General features: G+C 37.9%; 1 protein-coding gene across 7 annotated transcripts; it reads right to left on the bottom strand.

The window, feature by feature from the left end:
* Window positions 1-971: 971 nt before the first annotated feature.
* LOC128026155 (LIM domain-binding protein 1-A) lies at window positions 972-21,035 on the bottom strand. Of its 7 annotated transcripts, none has more exons than XM_052612948.1 (13): window positions 20,940-21,035; window positions 20,740-20,779; window positions 17,823-17,923; window positions 6,914-7,016; window positions 6,679-6,723; window positions 6,094-6,169; window positions 5,768-5,870; window positions 5,444-5,616; window positions 4,995-5,117; window positions 4,174-4,257; window positions 3,959-4,082; window positions 3,729-3,868; window positions 972-3,201 (listed from the first exon to the last, which is right to left on the bottom strand). In XM_052612948.1, exons 3-13 carry the CDS (start codon window positions 17,848-17,850, stop codon window positions 2,971-2,973), a joined length of 1,230 nt encoding a protein of 409 aa, XP_052468908.1. In that variant the 5' UTR covers window positions 17,851-17,923; window positions 20,740-20,779; window positions 20,940-21,035; the 3' UTR covers window positions 972-2,970. The 7 variants fall into 7 exon arrangements, with proteins under 7 accessions (XP_052468908.1, XP_052468910.1, XP_052468906.1 ...); XM_052612950.1 differs by having other exon boundaries at window positions 972-2,554; window positions 3,723-3,868; XM_052612946.1 differs by having other exon boundaries at window positions 3,723-3,868.
* Between the last annotated feature and the right edge of the window lie 1,383 nt (window positions 21,036-22,418).

The following is a 22,418-nucleotide window of genomic DNA, read 5'->3' on the forward strand; positions in this document are numbered from 1 at the left end:
ATTTGGTTTTTTACTTCTGTTTATTTATTGATTTATTGTTTCTATTTAAATTCATTTGTTTACATTTTGTGCACTTGTTTTTTCAAATTTTCATAAAACAATTATCGAAGACAAAATTGTATCTATAAAAGCACTATTATTGACAATGAACACTAATCAATTACAAAAAAAATTCAATGGCACAAAAAATAAAATAAAAAATGTCCCAAATGACCCCCCCCCCCCACCCCTCCAAAAAAAAAGAAAAAAAGAAACTTATTTAAATTACATTGCACCTTATATTTCATTGATTAAATTACAGGCTTATACATACATACATACATACATAAATATATATATATTTATTTTCATTTTTGGGTGAACTATTCCTTATATATCCAATGACTTTTAATTTATTAATTGAAAACATGATTAGTGAGTGCTTAAAAGTATTTTTTAGTAGAAATTGCATTTATTGTTATCTTAATAGACATGAACGAAAAAAAGGAGTGTCACTTATTTTACCCAAAAACATTTAACAGCAGATAAATAACCATATGCACAAGTGGACTCTTGATAAAAACATGGATTGTTGGATTAAAAACTAATATTATTGTTAAAAATTCCTTTAACCTATTCAAAGATCAAAAACATTTGTCATGACTCAGGAGACATTTTAATGGTTTCCTTATTGTTCTTGTTAACCATCCTAAAAAATATATAGCTCTGTTAAAAAGTAAAGAATGCTTCCTGGTGACCTCCGTCATGACTTATAAACAACCAGGTTAGCAAACACAGCTCTAACCTTAAAGTTCAACATAAACACTTTTAGATCAGGAGCTGTTTGCAGAGGATCTACCTGATAAATGAAGTGTCAATAACACTACTGACTATAAAGAGTTGTTGTTCACATTTCAGAAACCAGGAAGCCTCTCATAATTTGTAATGTACTGTGAATATGTGCATTTTAATCATGTACCAGGTAACATAGCTTGTGAAAATGTGTTTTATTGGTACCATATATCAACTGTCAATGGCAGACACAAGGCAAAATATATTTTTGTACAAAAACGACAAACAAAGGTGCTCTGAAAACAAAGAGCATACCTGCTTAATAGCAGATTTGAGAAATGAAGCTGAAACCACACCGTATTTCACAAGTGAAGTATTCAAGAAAAATTATTTTCTTATCTGTATGCCTTAGAATGGTTGCATTTAACCATTTTTATAAATCAGTGGAAGCCTTACAGTGGAGTGCCCTCTGGTGTTTTTAAAACCCAGTACACGGTCCCTTCAAACTAGCATCCTGGAATTATTGATCTGGATCATGTTTAAATTATCCAAAGTTTATTAAGAACTCTTATGGAGTCATCCAAGGATTTATATATCATCTTAGGTTAATGAAAAAAAAAACATAAGTAAAATAATGTACAGAGGCAACATCAAATACACAGCAACATGTATCATCTCGATATATAATGCAATGGCAAAGACTTTAAAAAAATAAATACATTGTACATTGACTTAAAAACTATAATCTACCTTTCTCAGGTGAAAGGTAAATGTACCTTTAATGCTTCTAGAAACAATCTGAAATGAAAGGTTCAGCTTTACTTTTGACATATGAAGGGTTGAAGGTTCACAGGGGTCCTAGAGAAGAGTAAATAGAATTACACTTATACAGAACTTGGCTACAATCTTAAATATACAATCACAAATACACAAACAAAATTATGAAAAAACAAAATCATTATATAAATGTGTCAATTATAAGGATCTTGCTCCTTGGTCTGTAGCATCGGGTAAAGAAAACAATAACTGGCATACTAATTTGACGTTAGATGCTAGATTTTTCAAGCAAACTATTCCATGTGAATGTCAGGTATTGAGCTTGATCTGTTCTTTTCAATTGGCTAAAAATATCCAGGAAACAAAATGTTCATAGCTTCGGTCTCAGGACAAAATGTGCCACCAACAGTGTTGGATTTAGATCCTGCAAACAATGAGACTTTTACAGCTGTAATAGCTAATGTCTGACACATGCAGTTCTCAGACATTCATCATGTAATCTCTTTTTCAAAGACGATTAAAAAACTGAAACAGAAAGACAGAGAGGTGTAAAGCTTATCTACTTACAATGATGTTGATAACAGTAACAATACAAAATTTGTTATTTTACATTGAGATTGACCGCATTTTCCAGTTAAAGATTAGAATTTTTTTAGTTTTAATAAGAACAAAATCCATCAATCATTTTTAAAAAATAGATCCAAAATACAGTGACAAGAGTGCAAAGGATATTTAGAGTTTTCTGTTTGCTTGCTTATTTTATTATTTTTTTTAAAAAAAAGAACAAGAAACTAAAAATAATGCAAAAAAAAAAAAAAATCTAACATTTCTTTTGAGTCTGGTGTAATGGTCAGGCAAGCTCTCAGTGACCATCTCGGGCACGACCAAACTCAAGAACCTCGATGCTTTACACTTTATTACATTTTACTTAAAGGACTTTACGTAGTGGTTCTCAACTCCGGTCCTCAAGCTCCGGAACTGTACAGGTTTTTGTTCCAACCAGGTCCTACAAAACAAATAATTGAGTTTTTAAAAATGGAGCGTTGGGTTTGAATCTGAGGTGCACACAATGGTCATATCATTAAACGGTTAGATAAAAAGTGATGCTTTCCTGTCAAGTGAGCACAACAGAAACGGCCATGCGTGTCCAAGCACAGCACGCACAGAGAGACCCGAGGTTGGAACAATAACCCACAGCCTGATCGCTAAGCCTGAACGAGACACAGAAACGGATGGTGTTGGGAAACGACTCTTAAAGAAACAAAAGAATCAACAAAACGGAATGTCTGATGGCGACAGAGGAGGAGGTGGGCCAATTTCATGTGTGACCAATTGAGGACTCGTCAAGGCAGAAACCTAGGACCGGATCGTGTGAACAAGTGAGCGAGGTGTCCTCCAGCCTTTCGCTAGCCCCTAACACTTCTACTGTGATGACTGTGAGGTGGGGTTGTCGTTTTTGCTCTCCTGGCTGGAGGGAGCTTTGCTGTTCCAGGGGCTGTTGGTGCCCAGGGCAGGGGAACTGTTGAAACTGTCCTCGTCGTCAATGCCATTGGCCGCATCAAACTGTGTGTTCTCCAGCCGCGTGATGAGCCGCTCATCCTCGTCCCCGAACTCCCCTCCCATCAGAGTGGGCTCTCCCACCACCATCACATCCTGCAGGGGACAGGAAGGGGCGCAAACGTTATCCCCGCAACCCGGGGGTGCTCCGTAGGGGGACGCGGTGGCTTTCTACACCACATCGCAACTGCAGAAGGCACTGAGGAACTACACCTCCACTATCCTGCCCACTACAAGCCCAAATCAGCGCGGGAACTTAAACCAGCAGAGTTGTATGAGAAAAGGCTACGTTCACCATGCTGAACACTAAAAAGCTCTGCCATGGTGGGCATCCCGGATCCTTGAGTGCTGCACGGGTTCATTCCACCTCGGGTCTCTAGTGTTGGCTGCGTCTCTGGAGCTCAAAACACCCAACAGACTGACAAAAAGCACAAAACACCCACAGACCTGCGGCCCTAAAGGACCAGGGACTGCCCAGCATTGGATCATGTCCACTTGTCTCTATGTTGGGTCTGTCTTCCTAATATTATCCATAACTTGAATAGAAGCATTGGTTCACCCTCCTCCCGCTACCCATCTCCCAAAGCTCAAAATGGGCATTAAAATGAGATGCTTACAGGTACCTGGCTGGAGAGCGCAAAACTGTTGGCTGGACTTTTCTTTTTACTGTTGCTGTTGTTGTTGCCTCCTCCAGAACTCATTGTGCTGCCACCAGACATTTTCCGTTTCCTTCGCTTGCTGGGGGCTTGTCTTGGCGGCTCGGCTGGAGAAAGAGCAAGTGGAGATATCTGAGACTCATGTGGGACACTGCCGGATCTTTCACTCTATTAGAAGAAAGTTGCCCGATCATCACCTGGTGGGGCCACCATCCTCTGCCATTTCTGAAACAGACAGGTTTTGAGGCAGTCTCGTGGGCTGAGACTGTACGTCTTGTGCCTGGACATCAGCTCCTGCATGGGCTCCAGGATTACACAAAGCTGTGGGAGAGGAAAAAAACTGTTAAATGATGTTGTTGTAATTCACATCCATTAGTCATCACGTTCTGTAGACTAATGGAAATGAACTTACTCGGAGGTAGTTCAGCGTAGAGTTTGATAAGCCACATCTTGTGATGTTTTTGGATAGCTGGTCAAGCATTTGGGGGTCTTGGGCCTGTTGGGGAAAGAATTTATGTTTATCAGCATCAATAATAGTGCAGACATAATTTTTCCTAAAATGTCTTGAACATTATAAAGTAAAACAACAACAAAACAGCTGCAATTATCTACTAAACAAAATTCTAAAAATTCTAAATTAATGGCAAAAGTACCATTTAAAAGTTTGAGATCAGTAGAATTTTTAAATGTATTGGAAATAAGTCTCTTATGCTCATCCAGGCTACAAGATCAAAGATTACGCAAAAACAGTAATATGGTAAAATATAACTGCAGCTGTTTTAATATAATGTCAAAATCTAATTTAATATATTTTAAAATGTAACTTATTCACGTGATGGGACAGCTGAATTTTTAGCAGCCATTACTCCAGTCTTCAGCGTCACATGCTCCTTCAGAAATTATTCTAATATGCCGATTTGGTGCCCATGAAGTGTTATCATCAATGTTTGTGCTGCCTAACATTTTTGGAAACCTTACTAAGATTTTTTCAGGGTTTCTTGATGCATTAAAAGTCCAAAAGAACTGCATTTATTTGAAATGGAAGTATTTTGCAGCATTATGAATGTTTTTCCTGCTACTTTTGATCAATTGAATGTGTCCAAGTCCATGCTAAATAAAAACAGTCATTTCTTTTCAAAACAACAAAAACTTCCTCACTCTAAACTTTTAGTAATGATTTGAATAGATGCTGTAGCAGCAAAAAAACAGTATGATTGAATATCCCAAACTCACATGCATTGCCAGGATGCTCCTCGGCACGACCTCTCTGTGCTGTCTGATGCTGAAGTGCCATGTCTTAATACGCATCATGTCATCAAACATAAACTCGAGGTACAGTCTGCCCTCCACACACACCTGAGGAGATGACAGGACTTCTCAGTAATGTCAAACGGTAATAGTGGAGATGGCCTGCTATAAACTTGACTTACTTTTAATTTCTTATTTCTTATTTAATGGAAGCACTCTGAATTCCACATGAGATCACAACAAGGGTTAACCTATGCCTTCTCTGACACCACGTTCACTTTGAAAAGGAAATGAACGGGCAACACATAAATGCAATTTTTAGGATTTGTTTCTGACAATAAACAGCAAGAAGTGAGTTGTGTAACTGTGGTCATACCAAGGAATGTGCTTAGTTAATGTTTTAAAACTGTATCAAACACAGAGAAAAATGATACCTGTGTGAACATGGGTTTGCCGTTCTGTGTAACCATGGTGCACTGATCACAGTCCAGGGACACAAAGTTATTGTGGAAAGACTCCTTGGGATGTTTCAGCACATAGAAGAGTTCAGTGGCCCCACCTTCAAAAATACTCCTAAAGTACCGAGGGATCAACGTTCTCCCAATAGCTGGAAACATGATAAAATGTTGAATTCAGTTACGGGGAATACCAACATATAAATGCATTTCCTTATGTATCGGTCTAAATTTGATTATTCAAATCAAATTCAAATGCAAACATTAAAACCACTGAAGTGACTTTACAAAACAGAACATTACTATATCGTTTGGGCCCATCTTCAAGACAGAAAGTGATCGTCAGCATTGCATCATCTTCGAAAAACTCTGTCGTGAACGCATCCCACCACAAATTGTCACAGTCCTGCTGAGAAAGCACAAAAACACTAATCATCTACTACAATCTTAATTAAAAGAAACTTAAACTTAAATTAGCTACAAACAACATGTACGTTGCAAGTTTTTGCATGATTTGCATGCATGCAAACAAACTACTGTTATCCTACAGGATATCTGACACTCCCTATTAAAATGTGTGAACCATGAATGCTAATGAATGTGAAAGTGTTTTTTTTTTTTTTTTTTACCTCCGTCCAATTCTGTAGCCTTTTGTTGAGCTCAAATATTCTGTAGTCTGTTTGATTTCCAAACGGTGTGTGCCTCCTGTAACATAACAGTTTTGGGTCAATCTATTTTTTTCCCAAGAAATTAATACTTTTATTCAGCAAGACTGATAGGAAAGGTTTCTTCAGCAGCAAATCAGAAGAATGATCTCTGAAGGATCATGTGACAGTTAAGACTGGAGTGAATAAATTACATTTTCAAATATATTAAAATAGAAAACTGTTATTTTAAATTGTAGTAACAGTACACAGTAATTGGTGAGCATAAGTAACTGCTTCCAAAAAAAATTATTATTGACCTACAAACCTTTGAACAGTAGTGTGTATATGCATTTAAATAATATATTAAGAAAAATTATACTTTTCTCAAGAAAATAATCAGATAACATGAACAGTATTTTACATGGCAGAGCAGAGTCTTGAAAAGGCCTGTGAGAGTTTATAACATAAGCTTTTTTGTTTTAGTACATCCACTATGTATTTACACCCCGCTGTCTGTCTCCTGAAAATGTAATAGACAAAGATGTTAATTGCCAAATAAGTACTTACCCTATTCCAGGCTCCATGTAAGACGGCGGATACATCGGCGTGGGACTGAAAGATAAGGGCAATTATGAAGAATTTCAAATAAGCAACTTTCATATTACGTATCTAGCATATTATCAGTTTACTTTAGACAGATGTTAGCTAGATGTCAAGAAACTGTTACTTTAAAACTATAAAATGGTCACACACACACAGTGTTCTGCACCATGTAAAACAATAATCACAACATAAGTCTCACCCCACATCTCTATCCAGCATTGCGCCTGGGTGAAACGGAGGGAAGGCACTACCGTTGGGGGGCTCCTTTGGGGAGTACAGCTTGAAGGACTTGGACGAACAGCCTAGAACAGGAAACAGAAATATAATGAGAAAGAGAACACCATTCAGACAGTACATTTATATCTACAATATACAGACATTCAAAGAATATATACAGACAGGCCAAAAAAAAAAAAACACATCCAGAACAATTGTGATGCATCATATGACTTCATCATAACTTTATCATAATTTTTAAGAAGACTTGATTTGTGTTCACTGTGAAGCCTTGCAGTTAGTTTAGTGAAATGCACGCTGATCAAAGACTGAAGGAAATGAAGGAATTTACTTTAAATACTTAATTATCTCAATAAAAAAAGTTATACATTTTTTAAAGATAGATAATCAGTCCACACGCTGGTCAGCAAACACCATTATGTGATCATGTGACATTGTGATTATTTCCCTCTAGCTTACATTCCCTGGGGAGTCGTGGCCTATTGGTTAGAGTGTCCAAAGGTCACGGATTCAACTCTAGGTACTGTCAGGGATTGTAGGTTTGGGGGAGTGAATGTACAGCACTCTCTTCCACCTTCAGCACCACGACTGAGGCCAGACCCTTGAGCAAGGCACTAAAACCCCAACTGCTCCCGAAGCGCTGCAGCAAAAATGGATGTGTGTGTTCACAGTGTGTGTGTGCACTTGGATGGGTTAAATGCAGAGGACTCCATACCTGGCTACATGTCGTGTCACTAACTACCTCATACTGTAATAATGTAATGGATTCATATAACTCCAGTTAGTGCTTTGTAATTCATGTTAACTGAAACAGCAAGCTCAAAGCAACAACCACAAAACATGCCGAACAGAGACTAATCTAATGAAATGCACAATTCAGTCAATAATTATAATGAAACATTATCCATAAAGTGTACTTTATGATTTTTGCACATTTGTGTCACTATATATAATATATAATAAAGGCTATATATAAAGGCTATACGATGGAAATAAAAAGGAAATAAAGGATCACCCCATAACTTTTGATTAAGGAATTTCCATGATTGTGCTCATGATTTCTTATGTTATGGATATTTGATTAAATAATTTGAATTTAGCATAACAATAAACATTTATATTTACTATAGAAATATCCATGACTTTTCACAATATTACACTGCGCTGATACTTCCAAGTTTTGCATGGGAGTCTTCTAAAATCTGCCACTTTGCTAGTCGGATTGAGGCTCTGTGAGTTTTAATAATCCGCATAATATAAACTAAGACATTCATGTTCAACTTCTCAATTTACATATAAAGAAGTAATAGAAATAATGCCTTTATTAATTCTTAGCCATGTCGTTAGGAATTACACTATTTAAGCTAAAGCTTACACCAAATTTACCACAATTATAAAAATGCCCATTTTAATCCAAAATTTATTATTTAAAGCCATTAAAAACAGATATATCAAATGACTGTATTTAATGCCCTTTTCACACAGATTAATACTAACTTTATCCTCCTCTCTCTGTTGTTGGTGAACATTTGTGCTAAGCTACTATTAAAGTGTTGTCTCACTACTTAACACAATTCAAAATAAAGTGCATTGAACTTTTATCAAAACAAACAGCACTTAATTAAAAACACATATTGCTGATTTATCTTTAGCAACTGATTTGTAGCAAATCTTGCTATTCTTCTACTGTAACGACAAACTTGATATCCTAGCTTAGCCAGGCCTGGCTCGGAACACAAACGAGGCCCTGCACAGGTTCGCCGATTATTTCTACAACGTTAAAAGCATCAACATGGAGACGCAATTCAACACCTTTATTTTCACGCGTTCCCGCTTTAAAACGAAATGCTGCTATGAAGTAATGTTGCACTGAAGCACAAGCGCACCTGCAGGAATCCAAGATGGAATTCGACGCGCTCTCTTCCCGGTGCTCCCGGTTTATAATCCCGTTCTGTCGGTCGCTGTCGTTAAAGCGAGGTGAGCTGAAACACCAGCCCCGTCAAACCATGGTGGTGTGCAAAAAGCAGCTTCAGCGCTGGTAGTTGTAGACTTTGTTAAACGGGAACTGGACTCAAGGGGGTAACGAGGAAAAGTGCCCGTGCGACCCTTTGTTCCTGTTCATAAACAATGGTACAGGCCTTCTTTCTCTCTTATCCGTGAAACCCCCGTCAACACTCTCTGCTCTGCTGGAGCATCAACCCCTCGCGCGCTCTCCTCCAGTCAAGACCACCCTTCCCCCAGCCCTCATCCTGCATTCAGGACACTTCATGTCGAAAGCTTATACTGTATGTATGTCAAAGGAAAACACTTTCGAGTTGACTACAGGAAATGAATGAATGAATAAATAAATAACACACGACTTAATTGAGCGCAGAGAGGATGTTGTTTACACCACATACACATCTTTTGAAAACCCTGTTGGCGAGAAGATCTCTAAAACCATTTATATAGCTTTTAGCACTTAAGCTGATAACTTTGATTAATAATAATAACAAAATGCATTACAAAAACATCAGAATATGTGCAAGTTAAATATATTATATATTTGTTTATAAAATATATAGTAAAAATAAATACTAAAAACATCAGAATGCAGCTGTTTCTCAGCATTTGAAATATTTGATATATTTCTAAAATATACAAGAAACATGCATACATTATTTGTTATATACATGATATACAATTATTTAATATATATATATATTTTTTTAATAAACATTTAAATGTGTCCTTTATATACACTGATGTTCAAAGTTTGGGATCAGTAACAGTTTAAAAGAAGCCGCTTCTGTTCATCAAGGCTGCATTTATTTGACCAAAAATACAGAAAAACTGTAATATTGTAAAATATTATTACTATTTAAAATACCGTTCTAATATACTTTAAAATATAATTTATTTCTGTGATGCAAAGCTGAATTTTCATCAGCCATTACTCCAATCTTTAGTGTCACATGATCCTTCAGAAATCATGATTTATTATCAATGCTGGAAACAGTTGTGGTGCTTAATATAATTTTTTTCAAACTGATACTTTTTTTCAGGATTATTTGATGAATAACTTTAAAAAGAACATATTTTATTTAAAATAAAAATCTTTTCTTACAATGCAAGTCTTTATTATCACTTTTTACACATCCTTACTGAATAAAACATTCATTTCTCAAATAAAATACTTTTACATTGTTACCATATTAAAAGATTTCCATTTTGAATAAATGCTGTTCTTTTTAATGTGTTATACATCAAAAATATATTTTCAGTAAAATAGAACCTAATTTTCAGAATTGATAATGTTTATCTGATTTGCTACAATATAATAACCAAAAATTTGACTGTGAGATCACTACAGGCTTCATGTTCTGCTGCTTTAGTAAAATACTGTAAAACTAAAGAATAACCAGTTCATGCTGTATTGAGGGACAGTGGAAATACCCATAAGCCCTTGTGTGCTTGAATAATTATGTATGCCCAGACAAGGAATTGGAGACTTACAGAATGTGTAGAAAACTTGCATTTAGAATTAATAGATGGTTAAGATTTTGTGTGTGTGTGTGTGTGTGTGTGTGTGTGCGTGTGTGTGTGTGTGTGTGTGTGTGCGTGTGTGTGTGTGTGTCTTAAAGGCACCTGATTAGTGAGAGCTAAGATCTATAAGACATTAGACTTTAAGTTGATTTTATTTATTTAAGAGTTATATGGAAAATAAGCTAAGATGACTGACTCAGTTTGATCATAACTTGCAATCAACAAATGCCAATGCTATATAGCAGAGTGATGGTGTTGCTTATAGCAAAAGATCTGGGCTGGAAATGGTCTAAAGGCTGCTGGCTCAGCCGTGGAGATCCAGTTCCAAACTCTAATCAAACATTCAAAATTACAGACAGGTGTTCGAGGAGTTATGGAAATAAACTCTGCGGTGAGGCATATCCAAAAACCGCATTAAGCACTTTTTCCGCAAAGGAACTGGTCCTGTAATTTGTCTGTATTTTTTGGCAATGTCACGAAAACCAAATCCACTATTGTGTCTTCACAGGCAATAAATAAATACTCAAATAAATATGCAAATTCTGTCATGCTGAACTCTTGCCTTTTGATATCAGTACTTGAATAAATGTCAGCCTGTCTTTCATAAAGAGGTTAAACCCAATTAAATACTGAGAGGACTGTAAGAGAAACTTACAAAAAAGCAATAATAATGAGAGAGATAATTTTTTTCAATGTTTTGGTCAATAAACCAATCAAAAAAAAAAGGTCAATATTTGTGTTTTTCCTGTTAATTATATTAAAATTATGTAATCAGGATGAAAAGTGTCATTTTTAATAAATGAAGAATGTTGAGTTCCATTATAACATTTTTCAAAAATATTTTCTTTTATGTTCCACCAAAAAAAGAAAGGCATACGGGTTAAGAATGACATGAGGGTGAGTAAATGATGACAAGGTGGACTGTCTCTTTAAGAATGATAGAAGAGCATTCAAGTCAGAGACTTTACTAAACAATCTACAGTAAATTGGCTACTAAACTGGCTGTGGGTCAAATCAGTACATAATGAATTCATAATGAACTGCTGTGGGTCATTTAGGCACGTGTGATGGGTCAGACCCCTCCACTCCCTCAGACAGAACAACATCGCCCCCTGGTGTCGTGAACATGCTTAAACCCCAAATCTTCTGAAGAAAACTGTTTTGTTAATATATTATACATGAGTGTTAATGGAGCCACTGATTATTATATATTTAGCATTTGAAATCAGGATGACAAGTACCTCAACATGCTCTGATAACTGATGAATTTAATAAGCTGCTTGGTTAAATGGCACATCCAGACATGCAGCTAAACGTCCATTGGGGGCCCTTGTTGAATTCATTTATGAGCTTTATGAACGTCTTTTATCTGCAGTAGTGAAGCTTTTCTCAGTTTAACTCCTCTGGTTTGGATGAAGGATTGCCTCTGTGGGAAAACTCCATCCTCCACCGACATGACTGACAAAATCTCTCTCCCTGACGAGGCCTCTGCTTGCGTCTGAGTGCTCCAGGGGCTCTTTGTTATGCCACTGCCTCATCTCTCCCAAACACAAGCACAGGAGGAGCCATGCGCCTCACGCTCACCCAGGCTGCTCACAGCTACACGGCTGGCAGAGCGCGATAATGCTCTGGCGACAGACGACATATGTGAGGGCCATACTAACTACTGTGGGGGAATGACTGCAGTGCAATCATATCTAATGTCTGTCCTCCACTCAGACGAATGAGGAGGAGAGGAATCTCATGCGCTGTTCACAAAAGAAGGTCTACACTTTTGAATTTTTCATTAAAACGATGTAATAAATCCCAAGATTCAGATTAACCATTTATATTATCGCACATGTGAACATTTTGTTTAGGATTCCCACGATCCATGAAAACCTAGAAATTTTAAGGTCTTTCAAAGTTTGACTGGAAATTATTGAAATCTTATACAGTCATTCTCAACTCTTTCTATAGTCAATAGAAATTTGTTTTTGTTTTTTATTCTGAAGTGTCTCTATGTGAGATCTCTATTAAACCTATTAATAAAACTGTTATTCTGTCATCACAGACTGGAAAACTATTAATCTAGTCAGAAATCGTTCTTTTCTTATCATTATCAATGTTGAAATGTTGTGCTGCTTCATATTTGTGTGACAACTATTTTAAAAGATTACTGATAATTAAAAAGTTTAAAAGAATAGCATTTATTGGATATAGAAATATTTTGTAACACTCTAAATAATTTAATGAATCCTTTTGTTAAATAAAAGTATTCGTTTTTTTTTTTTTTTATCTTACTGACCCCAATCAATACTCACTGACACGGACATCTGCCTCTGTTTTTCCAGACAATGATGTTCTGATTTCCAAACGGTCTCTTCGGCCTTTTCTAAAGCTTATGCTCTACAGATGATTTCTTTCTTTTCGTCCCAAACTACTCATTACCACCTCAAACTCTTACAAGCATTTGATTGACAAAGATGTACTCCATGCAAAGCTGAGTGAACCCACCGCTGGATTAAAATGACAGACTTTTTTTCTCTTTAAGCCGTTAAATCACTTGGAAACACACGTTGCACTGCTGTGAGAGGAAATAAGATGAGGGCTCTGAAATGCCCACGCTTTACAAATATACAGTGAATATTCTGCCTCCTGCTGCACTACAGTGGTTACAGTGGTTAAAGATGTGGCAAAGCACTTAAGCTCAGGTCACTCTGTGGGGATTGGATCTGTAATAAATATACTATAAGTCACTTTGGATATGAAAGCATCTGATAAATGACTAATGAGTAATTGTGGTGTTTGTTGACTTTGTTGGCAAACACTCGATGCCATCAAACACCAATGTCAGACTTCAAAAAGCAGTGGGAGAAATACTTGATGAAAATGCTGAGCATCAATGAGCAGTAAAACATACTGAGTAAAACACATTTGCTGCCATTGGGAAATAATATCATTGGGAATAAATCAGCTCTGGCACTTTAGGTGTTCCCACCTTAAAATACACACTTCAGAGCGAGCGTGGGGTCTGTTCTAATCATACTCCGTGTGTTCCATCAGCAGCCGCAGGGTCATGGAAGTTTATCGAGATCTCGGGGCAGGAGCCACTGAGCTGGAAATCACAGAGTAGCAAACAGCTGATCCTTGTCACTCTACAAGATACAGATGTCTTTGCATACTTCTCATTTTATTACATTTTACATATTTCACTCATTTTATTACTGTAGCTCTACAATACATTCTTGCATTTACAATTGCTGATCTATAGAGTGTTGGTATGCAGTGGCTAGAATGTTTTGGGTAGCAGCAAAGCAGGTTACTGGCCTGCTAACCTCGACATCTTTTAAAAATTATTCTGGATTCTAGGTGGCTTGGCTTGTACCTTCAAAGTCTAGTCTAATGAAAGAATTTCTTAAGGCACATGTATACTTCATTATTACACCAGTCGGTGTTGATAAGTATAAGGGAGTCATTTGATCGTCTATTAAATGATTTGTTAAAAAACCCGTTTCAATCAAGAATGAGACATGGAATTCAGAATAGCTTAATAGCTTAGGCCTATTATTGTTTCTGCAATATACAGAGAATATATTAAGAGTAGCATGACTATTTTGAATTCAAGCGCTTTCATGAGTCATTGATTGATTCACTCAAACGATTTGTTCAAATACAATGATTCATTTAGGAAGGAACCATTACTACGGTGTGTTTCTGGCTTCTTTTAGCAAGAATGGTGGTGCGGACAAAGTAACTGGAAATATTGTGTGTAAAACTTGTGTGCTGCTTAATATGAACTTATTATTAACCATTTAATTTTCTAATTAAAAAAATATTAACTGTTTACTGAATTAGCTGCCTACATAATAACAAAGTCAAGTTTAGGCCACCATTGACTAAACATTGACAAGTCATGGGCGGGCCTTGGCCAATGCAAGCTGCCATGGATTCCAGACCTTCAGATCAATGGTGCATAACGGCCGCAAAGGGGGCACTCGCAAGCACCCTTCTGAATGCTAAAATGACAAATGGGACCCCCTATACGTTCTCAAGGACTTAACAGACACTCGCGCGCAGCGCCACTGTAATCCAGTAAGACTACAAGTGCACATGAAGTGCTCCATTTGGGACAGGGCCATAGTACACAAAATTGGAAACACTTCAGGAGTTTCGAAGTCGTCATAGGATTGGTTGAATTATACAGGATATCTGGGAGACGTGTGTTGCGTTCTTTATCATTTCCCCTCACGAAAGTAGAAAGTCGTCATGTTTACAATTGTGACGACGAGCGCTTATCAGAATCAACTTAATGCTGGATTTTCAAAAATATGTGAAATAATTAAAGTTAGAAAATCATAGAATCTTTAAAACACATCCGAGAGTTTTACATAGCGGTCTGTTATTGTGGCAACATTTCCAACCCCTGAAATGTGACGCTGAAACAAAATGAACCATGATTGGTTGTTTGACATGTCCGTCAAACTGCCTCATGGGCGGGCCTTTGCCAGTGCAAGCTGTCATGGATTCCAGACCTTCAGCCATCAGTCTGAAAGTCTGGCTATGCGAGACTAGAAAATAACGGGAAAAGTAACAGCACACCTCTCATCATCCAACTGCACAATTTAAAGAATCATTCATATCCATTTCACAAACAGTGAGTCACATGCCAAATCCTAATACAAATACAGGTACAAATATAAGCAATAGCAATATTTATGCTTATCCTACCAAGCACCACTAATAAACCTTCATTCAGTCCATAAAATCATGTTTACTTTTTGTTCAGACAGGGGATTGATTCTTGCTCTGGTGAAGTTGTGCAACTGCCAGTTCTCATCTAATATTCCCTCACCACAGGTGACACGTGACATAACGAGTTGTAACATCCCCATCATACACTGACAAGTTGAGGGGAGCTGATTTTCTGCACAGGAAGCCATTTTGTTCTAGCTCTGTGTAATGAGACAGATCCGTGAGCCACGGGCTGGAAAGGGAGGAGATGTTGCACACGCGCACACAAATGCACACTTAATGCGCAGACATTGCCAATCCAGTAGAGAGACAGTGAATCAGTGCAGCTTCTCCCAACGTGACAGGCACACCCTAACCCTTTCATTGTTGTCCAACTTGAAACAGGCTTGCTTTGTGACCCAGGTTGCTATTTTAGCTTTGCTTAAAGTAATTTCCTTCTAATCAAGGGGCCATGTGACTTTCTGCATGAGATAACATGACACATGCTGATATCGAGTGCCTGTGGGTGAAAGGCAGAGAGTCCAGTGGCAGAGAGCAGCTGGATGGAGCTTAGTAAAATTGAAAAATGTTGTTATCTAGCTCAAACAAAGCTATAAAAGAGGGCATTAAAAGTGTGCAATCCGTGCTCAGTGATAGATGCACGAATCCAGGCAGGAAGATCACGGCGGCCCACTGTACGTGCAGCCCACATGAGCAGAGGAATGTAAACAAACCAGACTTCAAACGAAACCTGTGTCAAGAGGAGGGGCGTGCGCTGTAAGCACAGATTGCATCGTGTTTCTGACAGAGGTGAACATCACCAGCTGTTTTTTACTGTGCTCTTCTGCCTTTTATGAAACAGCACTGTGGGATCCCACACTAAAGCATAAAAGAGCCGTCTCTCATGCTCCGAGCCTGTTTCAGTCTCACCCAGTCTTCTTCTTTCTTCTCTTCGCCCTCTTTCCCGCCTCCCTCCTCACAAAAAAAGGAAAGCAATCAGACAGGACACATGTCTGTGGAAATTTCCATGACTACGCTTGTAAAAATGTACCCTTGTGACTTGATTTTAAACAAACGCAACGTGCCAAATTTTGGCTTGTTTATCAGTAGGGTTGCCAGAGAGGCTTTTGTGGCTGGCTCTTGCACTGAGATAAAAATCTGACTTGAGAACGTCTTAAGAAACTGCTTGCCTTGTGTTTATAGCACCAAAACAATCCCCACACACTGGTTCAAACTTGTCTTGATGCCATTCACCTTGTTTTTAATCTTTATCGCAGTGAGGGAGAGGACAGACGTTACGTGCCTTGTAATAGTGATTGGCTTTCCACGATGCCACAGATCTTAAGAACAAGAAGTCTGGTACTTGGAAGCTCTTATAGACTGAACATATGGACTCGATTAAAAAACGTAGTTAAGTGATCCAAGGACTATAACTTGTGGGAGAAAAAGACTGGGTCAGAAACAAGAGTGCCTTGTGTCAAGTGGTGTAAATTTGTCCTCTCTGTGTAGGTGATGGTGCACGCTGGGTTTCACAGCAAAGTCAACATATGTTACATCACTGCGATTCTGACCACACTCAAACAAGCCATGCTCATTCATTATAGGGCCAACAGGTAACATTCAGACACTATGATTTCCAAAAGTAACAAATGGCAAAAGAACAGGGAAAGCAGCTGTATATTATCACTCCGTAACTCTTGACGGGTTTACACAAGGTATACCGTATGGCCAAACATGTCATGCTGCCATTGATTGAGTTTCCCTAAGAGGATACTTGCTGTTAGATCACCAACATGAAGCCATGTGTTTAGGAACATCACTAAGCCATGGATATAGCAGTGCTAAAATATGTAAAATATGGCTATTTTTCTGATTTGTGCATACAGTGATTTATGCTTGTAACTGATTGTGCAATCCTGTATAAATTAGTAAAGACAGATGTTTAAGATGTCTCTATTCAACATCATCTCAAAGCAAGGACAGCTGCCCAAAAAGTTAATGCCTTCGATTTCAAATGCCTTAAGCATGTGAAAAATGTTTACAATGCAGCTGAATGAATTAGTGTCAGAAGTTTTTCCATTACAGAAACAATCTTTATATTATTCCCTGGCATTCGGCACAAATGAACAACCAATGACTAATACTGCTTTCAGAACAAGATTACTGAAAAAAACAAAAACAAACAGAATATGTTTTTCATAACCGTCAGAAGTTAAACTGCCACAGTGTCCTGCTCAATCAAAAGCCTTTACTTGTTTCTCTATGCAAAGCACTTTAAGATGTGAGCGAGAGCTGACGTCATGTGACGAAAGGACAGCACTCCACAAAATTATGCACACAAGTCAGAAAAGCTATTCAACAGCAATGTCCAGGAATTCTCTGATCCGAGATCACAAACAAATGCATGCCATTACATACAGAATTAAAATGAACTTCTAAAACAAATGTCACCATACACGAATGCTGATTTATTTAAAGCTCCTTTCCAGGTCAAATAAACATATGACCTAAGTGGCTCTACATTATTGGAGATGTGAAATCTTCCAGGTATACCGCTCTCCCTTTCATTCCCAAAACCCCATGCAACCCCAAGCAAGCTGTGCATGCAGAAGAGATGGAATTAAAGCTCTTACCTGGGCAAGCACAACCTCCAACAGACATCTTCTCACATGTTTGGCACTGCTCTTAATGAAATGGTTTTGTTCAGTCCACGCACTGTTAGCATGGGCTTCTTCTGAAAAATAGAAACAGGCAGAAAGGGGTGGGGAGTTAGCAGGAGGAGGGCGCAAAAAAATCAAAATGTAGAAACAAGAGCTCAGCGAGAAACAGGAAGTAGGAATTACACTCCTGCTCGACACTGCGCCCAGGTTCATTAATATGCAAATTGCAATACTTGTGGGAGGGAGAAAATATGAGAGTGAGAGAGTGTGTGTGTGTTTGTGTGTGTGACACAGGAGAGGATCAGAGAGTGAGGGAGGGAGATGGAAAGCGAGAGCCAACATTGTCAAAGTGACCTGTGAGGCACATTTTAGAGCACACTGGCCATGTGATGCTGTTCTTTTTTTCTCACCATGTATTGCCTATTTTTGCCTTGTGCTGCTAACAGAGATAAACAGAGGCAGCCAGAGCCCAGAGGCACGGAGTCATTACCGCCTAGTAAAGCTACGACACACTGCATAAACACACACACAAGCACACGTACAGCCTGCCCTCCTGATGCTCCCTGGGGTCTGCTGTACAGCTCACCCCTGCCAGAGTGAGACACACACACTCTATCTGCTGCATGACTGATCTGCCTTTTCCTCATACAGCCGTCCTTCTGCTCTTTCCATGTCCTGTACATTTCCTTAAACCTGCATTGTTGTACATTGTTATGTCTGATTGATAAATTCACAAAAAATGTACAGTAGGGTAGATGCGCACAATATATTGGTACCATATTGGTTATTAGGCATAAAAACATAATTGTTTTTTTTTTATATATATAATTGATATTCAATTGTACATGCCTATTTAAAATACCTTTGCTGTCATTTAACAATTATGTTAATATTTGTATAATATTGTATGTTTAATATTTAATATACGTGTACCAATATACGTGTACTACGTGTACACATATTTTATAGTGAATATTTACATAAATATTATTAGCAAATTATAAATAAGTAGTATTAGTATAGTAAATATTAATTATAAAGACACTAATTTAATAACCCTTAATGAATTCATAAAATTTTTATACTGTATATATTTTAATATTGTGATGCCTAAATTCACTTGTAGAATTGAAATGATTGATTCTAGTTTGTTTTCTTTTTTCATTTATTTAGAGTAAAAAAAATATTGGAATATTAAATTGGAAAATATATAATATTGGAATTTTTAATATCTATAATTTTAATGTCAGTGCCTGTGAGAGTACAATGATTAGATGGTATTTACATGGCAATTTTTCATGGTACAAACAAAAACATGCTTTTGTAATTACAATAACTGTGATTTATTCATAGTGACAAAAATTGTAATGTTAATGGAAGTTAAACTGTTAATCATATTCGTATACCATTCTATTTACATAGTGCTTTTACTTCTGCTCTTAGGAATAGTATGTTATATACACACACACATACACACACACACACACACACACACACATATATAGTGTAAATATACTAATTGTGATTAATTCGTACTGACAACATCTACCAGGGAACATCCAGATACATTTACAGTAAGTACCTTGGTTTTTCCCATTACATGTGTCTTTTTCAGTAAGTATAATAACTGTGATTTATTCATAATGACAAAATAATGGTACTGTTAAAATATTCATACAGAATGCCATTTACTTCTAAGAATATTATGGTCAAAATCTTTTTTCATTGAGTATAGTAACTGTGATTTATTTGTAATGATTTTGTTACCAAATTCATATAGCAAGATGTCTAAATAAATGGTACATCAAAGTACTTTAAAGAATACCATGGTATTTCCATGGAATCTGTCCAAAAACATACAAATACCCTGTTCTATAAATGGTGCAACTGCTATTTATTTGAACAGACAAGAAAATGGTTCCAAACATACCTGGAGCACTGGGACATTGGAGAAACAGCCCAGAGAGAGTGCTAAGGTGTCTAATTTCTTCCAGAACCTGTATCTAAAACTGTCTGAGCACATCAGATTCACATCTGTCTTTGTCTAAGTGCACATTCACATCTTCAGCCCTCCCTTTTTTAAAGACTCACTGGCTTTCCCATAGTCTGAAAGGACAGAGGTCTCTGTCCACATGGCACCCGCTCCGTGTCAGTCCCGCGATCAATCCGACACCTCCCTCGCTCTGCCCCGCTCTCCCTTCTCAAAGCCTCTCCCTCCAGTGGGCTGTGCTTCTAACTACCAAATCTCACACACCACTGGTCCTTTACGTCCCATGTCAAAGCCGCCTGACAACTCCAGAGAGGGGGGAGTGCGGGAGCACTCAGCAACCTCTTGATTTCACAGACTCTCATCCGGCGTATCTAGGGAACAAAGCACTGCTTTCATTGCACCGCTGTTATTACATGTCACCTGTCACTCAAAATCAATATGGTGACAGAGAGACAACACTCTCCATCCCACATGCGCACAAACAACCAGCCAGTTCAGATGTAAAATCCATCCCTGCGATTACTTACTCCTAAAATGCCTTTAATGAACTCTGATTTACTTTCCTTAGCTGAGTGGAGCTGCAGGCCAAAAGACAGTGAGCGAAGAACAAAGAGAGAGAAAAAAACAAGAAGGGTTTTTTTTGCGCTGCTGTAGGAAATGGCTTTTTGTTTTCAGAACCACAGATTGGCTTTGATGCCCTGAGCCTTGGGAGATGCACTTCACCAGACTGCACAATCAGGTCCTGCTCTCCCTCTCTCCCTCTCCTTCGTCCTCAGTCACACGCGCTCACAATCCAACTCACAGCTCTGCTGAAAACAAAGATGATTCCTCCTGCCTTTCCTCTGACACCACCATTGTCGAAGCTTAGATGTTTACCTGGGTGCGCTGACACTCACTTACCTTCGCTCGCAGTCACGGTGGTGTTCCAGGTGCTGCCACGCTGTCGAGAAACAGAGAGGAAGCATCTACAATCAACTCTTTATCCAATTAAGTGCATGAAAACAACACAAAATGCAGCCAGTTTATTATACTAAAATGGCCTTAGTTCAATAAAAACTAATCTAATCAAGTTCCATATTGTTTGCCTCACCACATTTTACCTTTTCAGGGTCTGTGCTGTTTGTGGTAGTCGAAGCTCGACGTATTGATGATCTGGAGCTGGGTCAATTAGCCCTAAAAAGCATGGACAGAGAGAGAGAGAGAGAGCGAGAGAGAGAGAACATAGAGGAGAGCAAAAAGGAGGAGGCGGGAGAGAGCATACGGATCCACTGGAATAAATATGACGCAGAGCCAGAGCAACTTCTCCAGCCCGCTGTACCCAGCGAGGGCACTGTCACCATGGCAACGGCAGAGCAGTGATCGCTCGCCGGGGCACACAAGGCACGGCATTATTCTGTCTTTCACTCGCTCGCTGGAAATACACTGTTCCACTCAGACGGCGAGCACGTAGGCAGGGGGACGGGCGCCTTGTGTTCAATTAACTCTACTCGTTCTGGGCCCCAGGAGCCCAGCCACCTGTGACCTAAGATGAGGACCAACGCTGCTTAATGTGAAGATTATTTGAGGACATGCTAAATGGGTCACCGATCAGCATTTGGAGACGGATCCTTACAGACTCTATGTTAAACAAAGCAAGGTGTCTGCCTAGTTAAGTTGAATGAATGAAGTTTATGTGGCATTGTTAAATGAGAAAACTTGGGGTGTTTACACGACAACAAAAAGAAGAGAAGTTTTTCCTTTGTGTTTTTGAAAAGATTTCTATTCAGGTGACAACATTGTCAAAACAATCCCTTTTCACATTGATCTATGCAAACAAATAAAAATGCTGCATTATCCATGCCAGGCCGGTAGTTGGCGATGTCACTTTGTAAAGAAACACTGCATACATACCTATAGACTGAACATATAATATGCATACGCATGACCTCATCGTTTCCACAAATTTTTGTACTTTAAATGAAGATGATAAAGGTATTGTTTTCAAAAACCTGAACTTCTTGTTTTCAAAAGTTAGTTTCTCCAGGCCAACAAAACACTGTTTTTGTGTACATGAATGGTCAAAATGCATAAATGCATAATAGTAACTTACACTCCATGGCTAACCTGCTCCGGGGCAGGTTATGTTCTGGGTTAGAGATCTCAAACTGAAGTTGGACCAATCAGATGTGAGAAAAGTGACACATGTCTGACACAAAGTCACTCCCCCATTTTATCTTGCTCCAAATTAAAGGTCACTAATGCTTTTTTTTTTTTTTTTTTTTTTTTAAAAAGGAAGAAGAAGAAAAAGAAGTCTTTCTTTAAATATAATTTTATGATTCATATAATTATTATGATTCATATTATTATTTATTTATTACACACAAGCAATTTTAGTTTAAGTTATTATAAATAATTTATTTTAAAATTTTAAATAAATATTAATGTATACAGATCATGTAATATACATAAGATGTAGTATCAATAGATTGCACTATTAAAAAAAAATCGGACCTTACATGTTCGAGTCTCTTATAACTATATATTTTCAAATGTATAAACCAACGTAACAAGTTTCTCTTGTCACTGCACTGATAGGGCAA

This window comes from Carassius gibelio, chromosome A13, assembly GCF_023724105.1.
Source record: "Carassius gibelio isolate Cgi1373 ecotype wild population from Czech Republic chromosome A13, carGib1.2-hapl.c, whole genome shotgun sequence".
NCBI classification, from domain to species: domain Eukaryota; kingdom Metazoa; phylum Chordata; class Actinopteri; order Cypriniformes; family Cyprinidae; genus Carassius; species Carassius gibelio.